Source organism: Microtus ochrogaster, chromosome 10 (assembly GCF_000317375.1).
Source record: "Microtus ochrogaster isolate Prairie Vole_2 chromosome 10, MicOch1.0, whole genome shotgun sequence".
In the NCBI taxonomy this organism is placed as follows: Eukaryota; Metazoa; Chordata; class Mammalia; order Rodentia; family Cricetidae; genus Microtus; species Microtus ochrogaster.
Genome location: NC_022016.1, coordinates 72,562,022 through 72,574,859, shown reverse-complemented (window position 1 = coordinate 72,574,859; position 12,838 = coordinate 72,562,022). Strand labels below are relative to the sequence as shown.

The 12,838-nt window shown below is 46.3% G+C and overlaps 1 protein-coding gene across 1 annotated transcript in view; it reads right to left on the bottom strand.

The window, feature by feature from the left end:
- Window positions 1-8,185: 8,185 nt before the first annotated feature.
- The window catches only part of Plpp3 (phospholipid phosphatase 3), a 79,247-nt gene continuing 74,594 nt past the window's right edge, over window positions 8,186-12,838 (bottom strand). The window contains exon 6 of the mRNA XM_005353498.2: window positions 8,186-10,035. Within this exon, the coding sequence (XP_005353555.1) occupies window positions 9,910-10,035 (126 nt within the window). The 3' untranslated portion in view covers window positions 8,186-9,909. The remainder of the gene's footprint in view (window positions 10,036-12,838) is intronic.

The window sequence follows — 12,838 nt, the reverse complement described above, 5'->3', positions numbered from 1 at the left end:
TCACTCTTTAAAAGTAAATTAAAACAACAAAACCAAGCCAAAACACCTCTTCTGGCTCTTGAGCTCTTGTTCAGTGACACCCCCCCCCATTCTCAATTTCTGTGTTCCTAACAACCACAACCACACAGAACTGTCCATGCCAATGATATCCATCTACCTGCAGAGGGAAAAAAAAATCTGCAAAAATGGTCTACTCATCACATTCTTAAATTGTCTAAAACCTTCACTATTAGATTAAGTTGCTGCAAAGAATGCAATTAATGTGAACTGTGAACATTAGCATTTCAAAAAATTGCTTGTACACTATGTGGCTAGCTCCATTCTAGGATGTGAGGCAGTAACAAATAATGAAAAAAACTTGGTCTGTGTTTCTAAATGACTTACATAGGGAGTAAGAGAAACAACAGTAAATAATGATCAGTAGGAGAGATGGAGGGGTAGCTAGAGAGATGGAGGGGTGACTAGAGAGATGGAGGGGTCATAGAGAGATGGAGGGGTCATAGAGAGATGGAGGGGTGGCTAGAGAGATGGAGGGGTCATAGAGAGATGGAGGGGTGACTAGAGAGATGGAGGGGTGACTAGAGAGATGGAGGGGTGACTAGGGAGATGGAGGGGTGGCTAGAGAGATGGAGGGGTGGCTAGAGAGATGGAGGGGTCATAGAGAGATGGAGGGGTGGCTAGAGAACTCTGTAGGAGTTGCTCAGAGCAAGCAGCTCTGAGGCACCATTGGGGGTCCTCTAACCGAATTCAGTGTGGCCACTGTCTTCCAGAGCACAGGGCCACATACCACAGGTAGAGGGTTCAGGACCCAAGATTGTCTGCCTAAAGCCCCAGGCCCAGCTCCGGGCTTCCAGTCCTCCTGATGGACAAGTTATGTATGATCACGGTTCCCACAGCCACCTCCTCTGGTTGATTAACTTGTCAGGTGGCTCACAGAGCTTGGAATACTTATGGCCTTATTTGGGCATGCTGCCCTCCACGAGCCTCCAGTGCTCAGCAATCTGAAGGCCCTCAAGGCACGTCCTTTGATATTTTATGGAGGCCCTATGGCACCGTGGGACAGAAACAGACGGCCCAATCCAAATGTAACTGGACATGAAGGACACCATCTTACATTCAAAAGCAGAGCAGGAAGATCAAGCAAGGCCTGGCTCCTTAAACAATCCTCTTGGCTTCATGCAACACTTCTCCTTTCAGAGTATGGCATAAGATCCATCTAGATTGAGGAGGAAAGGTCTTATGGGCCAATGTCAGATTAGTTTGGGGTGCACATAGGCCCTCATACATGTAGAGATCAGATTCAGATATTCAGTGTTTTTCTCCATCACAATCTTTGGTCATAGTCCACTGTATTTTTATTTTATTTTATGTTATTTTATTTTATTTTGGTTTTTCAAGACAGGGTTTCTCTGTACCTTTGGAATCTGTCCTGGAACTAGCTCTTGTAGACAAGGCTGGCCTCGAACTCACAGAGGTCCGCCTGCCCCTGCCTCCCGATTGCTGCGATTAAAGGTGTGTGCCACCACTGCCCAGCTTTCCACTGTATTTTTTGATGCAGAGTCTCTCACTCAAGCTGAGTGATTGATTTGGCTCGATGGCTGGAGAGTTCCAGGTATCCTGTCTCCGCACGTCAGCACTGAGGCTACAGACACCGCTGTACCTGGCTTTTCCCGTCAATATTGGAGATTTGAACTCAGGGCCTTATCTAGTTTGCTTCCTGTTGCTGTGGAAAACAAACAAACAAACAAACAAACAAACAAAAAGCAACTTGGGGAGGACAGGGTTTATTTCATCTTACATTTTTTTTTCAGTCCACCATCAGAGGACGCCATCAGAAACTCAAGCAGGCTAGGAACCTGGAGGCAGGAATGAAGCAAAAGTCATGGAGGAACCAAGCCTATTGCCTCGCTCTCCATGACTTGCTCAGCTTCTTGTTGGGTTTCTTACACAACCGAGTCTCACCTGCCCAGGGATAGCACTGCCCACAGTGAGCTGCGCCCCCCCCCCCATGCACATCAATCATTAATCAAGATAATGCTATCACAGACTTGCCTACAGAGTAATCTGATGGAGGTGTTTTCTTAATGGAATGAAGTTCCTGCTTCTTAGGTGACCCTACCTTGTGTCAAGTTGATGGAAAACTAGCATGGCTTTATACCAGAGGGTCAAAAAATCGCTCTAGCAGAAGGGCGAGGTAAGCAGAGAGCTTCGTGATGAGAAGGAGCAAAGGCTGGAAGGATACCGGGAAGAGCATTCCTAGTAGAGGAACGTTCCAAGCCCTGAGGAAGGGACGGTAGATCAAAGCGGCTTAAGGTTTCAGCAAACTTGGCAAACCAAGTCCAGGAGAGATGCAGGGATTTGTCAAGTCTCCCAGGCAGGGAGTTAGGTTGGGGTTGAACAGAGTAAGAAAGAAGTTAATGTGTAGAGAGCATTATCTAACACAATACAGAGCAGTAAGGTCCTCTGACCTACAGAAAAGCAATGACCTTACTGAACGGGACCCCCAAACAAGCCCACCCGCCTCACCCTTCACTGCCTGCCTCAACTGTGTGCCTCTCCCACATCACGCGGGTTTCCACCCACCATCTCCAGGTGTTGAGCCCTGCTGTTTATCTCCGGCACAGATGTCTATTGTAACCCTCTCCTGCCTGTTGACTCTGGAAGTCTGCCTCCAGTCCAGATGTCTATGTGGAGCCAGAGCACCTAACCACCTGCTAGAACAAGAATTCTGCTCTGTTGTATGCGTGACTGTGTCCAGGTCTAGATATTTTGGGAGAACACTATAGATGTTCAATAAATAGGTATTGAATCAGTGAATTATACAACTGCGTATGCAACTTTTCCTTTACTGGACTTGTCTACCTTCATGCTACCATGAATCTGAACAGCTTCCTCTTGCCTTTAAAATAAAATCAGTTCACTGTGTTGCTAATTATGGGTTTTTAAATTTTTGAGACAGAATCTCATATAGCTCATGCTGGCCTCCAAGTATATAGTTGAGGCTGGTCTTGATCTCCTGATCGTCTTGCCTCCATCTCCCAAGTCCTGGAATTACAGGCATGCACCACCATGTCCAGGCAAATCACTGTATTGAAAGTTTGAATGCTTTTGTAGTTGAACTTTATCATGAATGCTGTTGTGTATCTTTAAAGACACTTTGGAAAAAAAAGTATTTATTGGGGTGGGGCGGCGGGAACCACAGCCTGTGTGTGAAGCTCTGAGTTGGTTCTTCCATTTGGTTGAGGCAGCTGGGCCTTTTTCCTTTCTACTGCCGTGCTATGGGCTCCAGGTTAGCCAGTCCATGAACTTATGGGCAATTCTGCTTCTGTCCCTCATCTCACTATAAGAGTGCTGGGGTCCAGAAAAGGACCACTGCATCTTCTGGGCTCTAGGATTGAACTTGGGCAGTCAGAATTGCCCAGCAAGCACTTTTCAGGGCTGAGCCTTCTTCCCAGCCCTGTACCTTTAAATACATCTATTTTAAAATATATCAGCTGAGCATAATCATAGTTTATCTGATCCTTTTCAATTACTTAGCATATGGTTTTGTTATTATGAGTAGATTTCAATGTATATCTTTATATATACATTCTTTTTTTCTCTGATTATCCCTTTTAAATTTTTCTACACTTAAAATTATTGCTTCATGCTATACAGGATTCTTGATGTACTTGCCAAGATACAAATCAAATCATGCTATTCTCCTTTAAAAAAAAAAATCCCTAAAGATGAATTGTGGACAATAGTTCAGAGTCCTGAGGTGGGGTATTCTGCAGACTTATCCTTAGTTTACCTCTCTGTCTTTGGCTCCTGTTCCTGCATATGAGACTCTTCCTCCACCACATTAGATAAAAAGCCCATAGGCTGAGCCAGAGCTTTTGGGCCCAGTTGTTTGCCTAAAAATCTGTGCTTCCCTTTCCACAACCTGGTTGACTTTATTTGCTTTGAAATTTAACAGCAAGCATCCTTTATGTAAAACATACAATATGTCTTCCATTTAAGTGTCTGTTGGGAGTCAGACTTGGCTTAAAAAAAATCATGTCACTTTAATCAGAATTTCTACATCAGCCATGCCATATTTGATACCCAGCTGAAGAAATAAACGCCATTAATGAGTAGTTTGCATGATGCATGGCCAAGGGGAGATTTAAGGAAAAGGAATTTTTGTTTTGTTTTAACTCTAAGTCCACATTCTTTATTAGTATTATCTGCTTCCTATATAATCTTCCTTTCCTTTGGATTCCTCCTCTTTGGGTTTTCTGAAACAGCCCGGCCTTTGACTTTGTCTTTGTCTGCTGTTTTAACTGTTCCCTGGCTGCTGGAACTATGCTGAACTCTCAGTGTAGCAGAGAAATTTGCCTGCTGACTGGATGGTGACTGGCGAAGCAAACACTGGTAGTGCTTTCACAATTCTGACCTCAGTTTCCCCTCATTTCCTCTCCCGCCGCTGGCGCTGACTTCACGAGCCAGTCTCCTTGGGGACTGCCACTCATTTCCTCTGATGGCTCGGTTCACGCTGGGGTTTCCCAACTGAGCAGGTGATATCATGGTCCTGAAACTCCTCTACCAATAAATAACTATAGGCCCCAGACAGCGTCCCCTGGAGCGAGCACAGAGAGAACCAGACCGAGAGTGGCAGCAGAAAGCCTCTGCTTGCATATGTGTGCTGGAGAACGAGCAGAACGGCACCTCAGGCGCAGGACTGGCGCCTGGTGGATGGAAAGAGGCCACTGCGCATGGTAAGAACCATCCTCAAAGAAGGACAAAGAAAAGGGAACAGAACCCTTGGCGTGCAAGCCCTATCTATGGGAATCAGTGTCCACTGAGGCTGCCCTTGTAATGTGAGACACATCCGCCTCCTCCCAGTACTCTGAATCCATAAGAAGCTTGACATTTACTGTTTAAATACAATGGATTCTTCCCCCTATAACCAGCACCTTCCCCAGCAAGTTCTTGACTGAGAGCTGCCTGGACCACGTGTTCCACAATTTGGTCACCAAAGCACCAGTTGTTTGTCCTTTCTTTCTCCTGTCTCATCTCACTGCAAACACGGCAGCATCCTTACAGATGGCACCCACATCTCCAACTGCATATTCAATCATATATGTGAAAATGCATAAACCTATGTACATATATATGTGGACATACATGCATTAACGTACCAACCAGACTAGGGGTGTCCTCGTTCTCCATTTAATCAGCGTTCATCAAATAACTATGGCTCTATCTGAAGAAAAAGAATGGGCATCACTCTCTAGGACGTTTACCGTCAACAGATGAGATGATAGACAGGTTAGTAGCCAACTAGAGACAAAGGAGGCAGAGAAGCCACCTCAAGATAGGTGAACCTTAGCACCTGTCTGCAGAAATAGAACGGAGAGGAAAAGGCAAAAGGCTTACAGTTTAAGGTAAGCCAGCATAGAAGCCAGTCACATGAGTACAAGCTGCCACATAGTAATGGAGGGGGACTTTAGAGGAAGAATAAGGAAGGCTGAAATATGAGAAAAATCATACTTCAGTTCCACCAGTACCTAAAAGAAAGAGACATAAAAGACCAAAAAAAAAGGAGAAGGAGGAGGAGGAGGAGGAATATATGTCTGAGTTAGGACTCAGAAAGGCAGACAGAACAAGCTGAGCCTCGGGACAGCTTGTTGGGATGGTGCTAGGTAGGGGGTTTGGGGCTTGAGTTTGGGGAAACTACAGTATCTCATTCTGGGGATAACCATTCCGCCCATCTCTTTATCAAGGCTTAAGGGAAGCTGGCCTTCCATGGGGTAATCCCTTAACCAGGTGATTGACCAGCCCGACTGGATTAACTCTTTTCTGGTTTGAGTAGCTTGGAGTGTTAGTTCTCCACTTAGGCCAGAAGTTCATCCTCTTGACTGGAAGGAGCTATTTTTTCCTAAGGAGCCTTTATTGCTGCTGGGTCGTACTGACGCATTTATCTAGGACTTAGGAAGTAATTAGCCAATACTTTGTCAATGAATAACTGAAATTGTTTAAGTCTGAATCCCAGTGCTGTCCCACGTTAGAGGTGTCAGTTAAGATCCTTTACTGAGTCTGTTTGCCCCCACTTCAGAACAACATGGTATCTTCAGTCATCCCTAAAGTGAAGGGCAGCATTTTGAGCTTTGATGAATCTGAAGCCTGTTTAGTTGGTGTTACTGATGGTCACAGGGCTTTGTTACCTGGCTGCTGGCTAACTGGTCCAATGGGGACTTATGCCATCCTGTACAGGAAGGTAGGATGCGGGCAGCGTGAGGCGTGCTTTTGACCCAGAGAGCGTCTCAGACTTGTTACAGAGAGTTCTTCGTGTAATTCTGGTTCATAAAGCTTTGAAGTATACTGAAGTGAGCCCCGTGAAGACATGGTGGAAACAGTGCACACCTCAGCAGAATCTGAAGGTTTATGGGACAAAGCTTATTACATAGAAGAGTCCCCTGGGGATTTTACCAATAGGAAGGGTCCTATTCTGTAGGTTCAGGTTGAGGAGGGTCTTCTATTTCAATGTTTCTACTACGTTCCTCAGGGATACAGATATTACTGGTTGCTCTGTGAACCATATTTTTAGAATCAGGGTCAAAGACCTTGAAGTGAGGTTACTTCTTGAGGACAGTTCAGCACTTTTGGAGAAGAGATGAATGAGGTGTCTTAGATTCTAGAAGCACCAGCTCTCCCCTCCTGACACCAGGAAGTCCTTTTGTCTCTCTGAACCTTTGTTCTTCAGACTTGAAGTGAAAATTTGGACTGCATCCTGGATAGTGTCCAAAATATTGGGTTTCATGTCTAAGTTGATAAGGACCATTGACCAGGTCTCTTCCTCAAGAGGGCACCAGATCTCATTACAGATGGTTGTGAGCCACCATGTGGTTGCTGGGAATTGAGCTCAGGACCTTTGGAAGAGAAGGCCATGCTTTCAACCTCTGAGCCTGTATATAAGACCACAAAAATGTCAAAATATTGCTGGCTGGAGGCGGGCAGTGGTGGGTGGGGTCTGAGAGCAGCAAGTGGCAAGCTGATTTCAGAGGCAAAGGAAGTTAGGAGCAGCATGGTATGTGTGTGTGTCACCATAGATTGAACCCAAGCCTTCATTCATTTTGCTAGATAAGGACTGTACCCCTGAGACTTCCTTAGCCCTCTCTCTCCCTTTAATATAAATGTCTGTACTGCTATACTGTGCATGGTCCCATCGTGGAGTTTTGGGAGCACACAGCTTGAGTTTATCAGGTCACAGATTGTTCAGGTCCCTGGAATCTGAAGGTTGTATTGCACAGCATGGGGAATTTAGTGGCAGATGGAATTAAGTTTTTGAATTAGTAGACTTTAACATAGGGAGATGATTTTAGATTATCCAAGGGTCCAGGCAATCACCAGGATGCTACATGTGGAAGAGGAACAGAAGAAAACAAGAAGCAAAGTGAGGAGGACGAGGCTCACAGTCAAGGGACGCAGGAGGACTCAGGAAGCTACAAAAGGCAGGAGCTTCTCTAGAGCCTCCTGCCCAGGAAGGTAACAAATTTGTGTTATTTCAACTCACCAAGCTGTTGTAATTTGTAATTATTTTTTACAGGAGCAAAAACAAACTAACCTAAGACCTGTCCTAAACGTGCTGGCAGGTTCTTAGGCAATTTACATCATCTGCATTCCACAGCGTTTGTTCCTCCTTTCTCAAGCTAAGAACGGCTTTGAGATGTAAAGGGACAACCAGGGAGAACTGGCTGGCACGGGGGTGCACAACACACCTTTTTCCTTCTGGGTTGGGGAGGGGGGCGCACAAGGCAGGAGAATGGGAACCCAGTGCCCTTGTCAATAGAGCATCTTCTTCCTTTGATACGGGCTGTGAGAAAGACTTTTCCTTAAGCTCCCCAAGCCCACGTTATCTAGGGAAGTCTCCATATCTATCTTCGGGGGACCCACAGCTCCCACCTCCCACATGAAAACCCTTTAGAGCACAAAAGCCCTTTTAAGAGGCTGGAGATGAGAGCCAGCCCCCAGCCTCCCTCTGCAAACAGGCTTGGGAGATGAAAGAACAGCTTCCGCATCCTGCCTCTGCAGTGGCCATGATTGTTTCCCACTGAGACAATCAGAGGCAAGCCCACCCAGAGGCCAGCCTGCAATACCTCCTCCTCCCTCCCACAGACCCCAAAGAGACAACCCTCAAACAGTCCAGGTAGCAGAGCCTTGGTTAGTCATGTTATGAGCTTTTATTTAAAAAGCACATTTAATACACGTTTAGTTTCGCAGATACACGTTTTCACTTTGTATGCCACAAAAAAAAATCTTTGAATATTATTCTCTTTACAAAACGGAACCTTACAAAAATACTGACGATTTAATGTTTTTATACAGTTTTTCTCTAGTTGCAGTTATTTCTCTCCTTGTAGAACAATGGCTACCACAGAACTATGATAGTTTTAGTTGAGATTTAAAAAAAAAAATAACTCAATGCTCCTTTAAGCAGCTAAAGTAAATAACACAGGTCGAGACACAGTTTATAGTGGATATAGCTAAAGTTGTTTCAGAAATAATATCTTACATAGTTAACTTTTAATGTTTTATACATTATTTATATAATATTTATATATAAAATCATAGCTTGCTATATGTTGAAATGAAAGGACGGAGTCTGTGGAAGGATGTGCATGTGGTTGATCCATATGGTTACGTGTAGCCCTTTGAAAGATTTGAAAAGCACTTGTTTTTTTCCTTCTTCCTTTCCTTGGAGGTTCAGTAGAAGGGTCTCTGTCTACTGTCTAGAACGGGACCTTGCTTGGAAGGACACTTGTGGATAGAGGATAAGGAAAAAACTCTCTATGCAGATTTAACCCATGTGTTCTGCCCAGCAGAACCCACCAAAGGACTGTCCCAGGGATCAACCCGGAGACAATAGTGCTTTACACAGCAAGACCAGCTCCTGCAAAAACCCTCTGGGCTCCCCTATGGTGAAGGGTAACCTTTTGGGCGTGAGACTGTCTGCTACTCTGGCTCGCTCTGATCCTAAGGAGCCAAAAAGTTGGTTCTTTTTTTTTTTCATTCTGCCCTTTCCCTCCCCTTCCTGTCTCTTTACAGAGGCTCCTTTGGTCAGCCAGAGGCCAACCATACCTGTGCTCATCCTTGGCCCCCATCTGAGATCCCGGTATGCACCCAGCAAGGACCTCAAGGGGACGGCAGTAACCGAAGTCTAACCGTTTCTACGTGTGCAAGTGCCCGGTGATTGATCCTGCAGTGGCAGTTCCGCGTCACAGTCCGGTGCATCAGAAGACACCCTCTGGGTCCTCTGAACTTGTGCTATTTGTGAAGTTCACTCTTCCACAAAGGGTCTCCTAATCTCTAAAAGTGAGGGCCTGTGGTTGTTAGCCTGGGGATGGGGGGAGATGACAGAGGCCTTAGCGCCAGGAATTTGGATTAGGATTCTGACCACTCTGAGCCAATGCACTCATTCCTGGTATCTCAAAACGCAAAACTTCCTTGAACCAAAGTCACAGTAGGAGTGGGGCAGGCAGAGGGGCTGATTTGGTGCTGGTCTGGGCCTTGTGTGCAACACAGGAGCTGGAGCTGTTCTCACTGGTCTGGGATTTCTCCGGTCACCAAAGGTGACCACAGCCTCTGCTCAATCATTCTAGTGTTTTGCTCCTGACAGGCCTGTGCTCACTAGAACATGAACACTCAGCCAGCTGCACAGCCAGGACTCAGGACGCCGGCCCTGTTGTCTCCACACAGGCAAACAACCTATTCGGGAAGGCCACAAGATAAGGCTTTTTTTTTTTTTTCTTTTCTTTAAATGTTTTCAAAATCCATCGGGCAAAAAAGCTTTTCCCTACATTCTACTGTCAGATGAGATGGGAGAGCAGCAGGAACATGCTGTCAGCAGTCACTTCAGAGAAACCAAGCGCTCTGTAGCCGCAGCACCTACACCATGTTGTGGTGGTTGTTCCTGTCGATAATGTCCACAGGTGACAGGATCTCCTTCCTGAGAGCGGGGGCCGGCAGCGAGAGGGTCGCCTTAGTCTTGAAGAGATCGGACACGAAGAACACCTAGGGCAGAAATCAGAGGTGCGAATCAGCAAAGGCCTAGAGCGGGCTGGGAACAGGCCAAAACGGGGTCTGGGAAACACAGGCAGTTGGAAAAGAGGGCCCAAATCATAGCTCTTTAATCCGGGGAGGGGGCGGAGAGGTCCTACCTTCCAGCAATCACTATGCAGAGGGGAAACTGAGGCAATGAGTACTTTGGCCATGAGAGAGAAAACCCTACTTATATGGACTTTGGAGTCAGTGCTTTGAATCTGGAACTTAACATTTCGGACTTCTCAAGGCAAATGTGTTAGGAAAGGTTACGTTCCCAACAAGGGAAGCGCTCATAATTCTTCAGTTACTAATCCGCACTACTTTCCTCTTTCTTACAGAGGAATCCAGACTGAGACCAAAAGACACCAGCCAATACAAACGCTGACCAGCAGGTGCTGTGGTGACCACATTTTCCTGAAGGCCCCACGACACCAACCATCTGAGCGGGGAGAGCGGGGAGAGGCCGAGGGACCCAGGTCTTGACACTGACAGTCAGCAAGTCACTGGGAAGAAAGGTCAGGGGGCAAACCTCCTGCTCTCATTCCCAGCATTCTTCCTCCTCCCCAGCCTGTGACCTTCCTGGATCTTTCTCATAATGATTGGGAAACATTTACAAAACACCCACTTGCAAGATGGCTCAGACACGGGTGCTGTCTGAGTGAGCTCCTGATGAAAGAGTCAGGAACCTGACGAGCCCACGGGAGGGAGCAAAGTTGCTTCCCAGGGAGCAAAAGTAAACACAGAATCAGACTGAGATATTCAGCAACAGAAGTTTGTAGTAAACAATCCAATCCAAGTGTCAGCTGTTAGCCACATAATTTAGTAGGAAGGACACAACTGAGTTCATACCAGGAATGAAATACATAAAGATGCTGGTTGGGGACATAGCTCCATGGTGCTCACCCAGCAGACACAAAGCCTAACAGGTCTGATCTGTAGCACACACACACACACACACACACACACACACACACACACACACACGAACACACACGAACACACATGCACACACAGACAGATGCACAGTGACACACACACATGAACACACATATGCACACACAGACAAATGCACACACACACACACACACACACACACACACACACACACACACACACACACACACACAGAGTTTTCTGTGTCCCTCAGCTTTCAGAACTGAAACAGTTTGGATGCCCACATAGCACTGTGATGTCATTCTGATCACTTAGCATGAAGATAAAGTTCTTAATTAGAATTCAACCAACAGTCACTAGCAGCCAGGCTCTGGCTACTCAGGCCTCAGACTATCTGCTGAACTGATTTCCAGTGTCCATTCTGCGACAGCACAGAAATCACCAAGGAGCTGTACAAATCCTAAGAAGAGGCAGATGTGCTGGCCACTCGAGGAGAAGATGGAGCGGCAACGAGAGAGATGTGCAAGGGTCCTGCTAGTCACGGCCAAGTCCTTCGTACCATTTCATTTCGCACATTTCACCAACTCAACCATTCCTATTGTTTGTTTGTTGTTGTTGCTGTTTTGTTTGTTTTTGTTGTTGAAGGAAAGGGTAGAGAGCCAGGCTGTATCTATGATACTAGAAGAAAATGAAGCATTAGCCCCAAAAATGTGAACCCCTTAATAAACTTCCAGCTTGAGCGTGACTGAAGGATCATGGCAAAAGCTAAACCTTTACCCCCTTCCTTTCCTAAACTAGGAAGAAAAGTGGTGTCTTCTAGACAGAGTCAAGCTGGGATGTTTACCACCTGCTGGAGGCTCGAGGCTCCCCTCCTGGGGGTCCTTTACACCTGTGGGAAAGGAACAAGTGTCCCCAGGAGACATTAACAGACCTGGCTAAAGGTCAGTCTGTTCAGTACCTAAGCTTTTCATCCCTCTCTTACTCCAAGCCCTCCCCACTCCTCTCCATATCTCATGCTGCTCTAGGATGATGCTATCTCCTGGCAGGTGCAGAAACAGTAGACAATTCTCTACCTGGAAATTAGGCTCCTTTCATCTTAGCTTTGCAGCCCCGGAAGAGAGAACAATGTCTCCAGCACTGGCTCTCACCTCCACTTCCTGAGCTTCATGGTGAGATTATTCTCAACGCCCTGCCTGAGAGACCGTCATGGGAGACTCCTTCCACCCACCGTGGGCAAATACAAGAACAGCTCCTCCAACCCCACACACTCATCTCCCGGTCTCCTACGATGGGCTCATATGCACTACACATGAGCATTTCCGTTTCCTGAATGGGCTCAAGAAGGCCTAGCCTGTCTGCAATTAAGTTCATTAAGATGCGTCTTTTCTTAGTGCTCTGGACTGGAGCATGGTTACTGGACCTAGACTAAGCCACCCGTTCCCATATCTGCAAAGATGCGCTTCATGAGATTAGTTCAGCTCCTTGCATTACCTACAGCACGTAGTCCGTCTGTGTAGACATCAGGCACTCGATGTGTTGGCTGCTGAATTTATCAAATGCCCTCTACTCTCTGGGAATTAAGCACTGTGGCTTTGGGCCACACAAACACTATTGGGCACCAGGAAACACGACCTTGTCAAGTCTCAAACAGGGTTCAGTCTTCCTGATACTTGGAACAGCAGAAACAAAGAGAGCCATTAGATGTAAAAAGGCCTTGGCTTGAAGATGATTCCCTACGCAGAAAGGGAAGTCAAAGGTCCAGCTTGGGAAGGCTCTGCCCAGATTCAGAGCTGTGGCTGGACCACAAGAAACACCCACTTCACAATGAGGACTACTGAGAACTCAAGAACAATGGCAATGGGTTTTTGATCCTACTGCA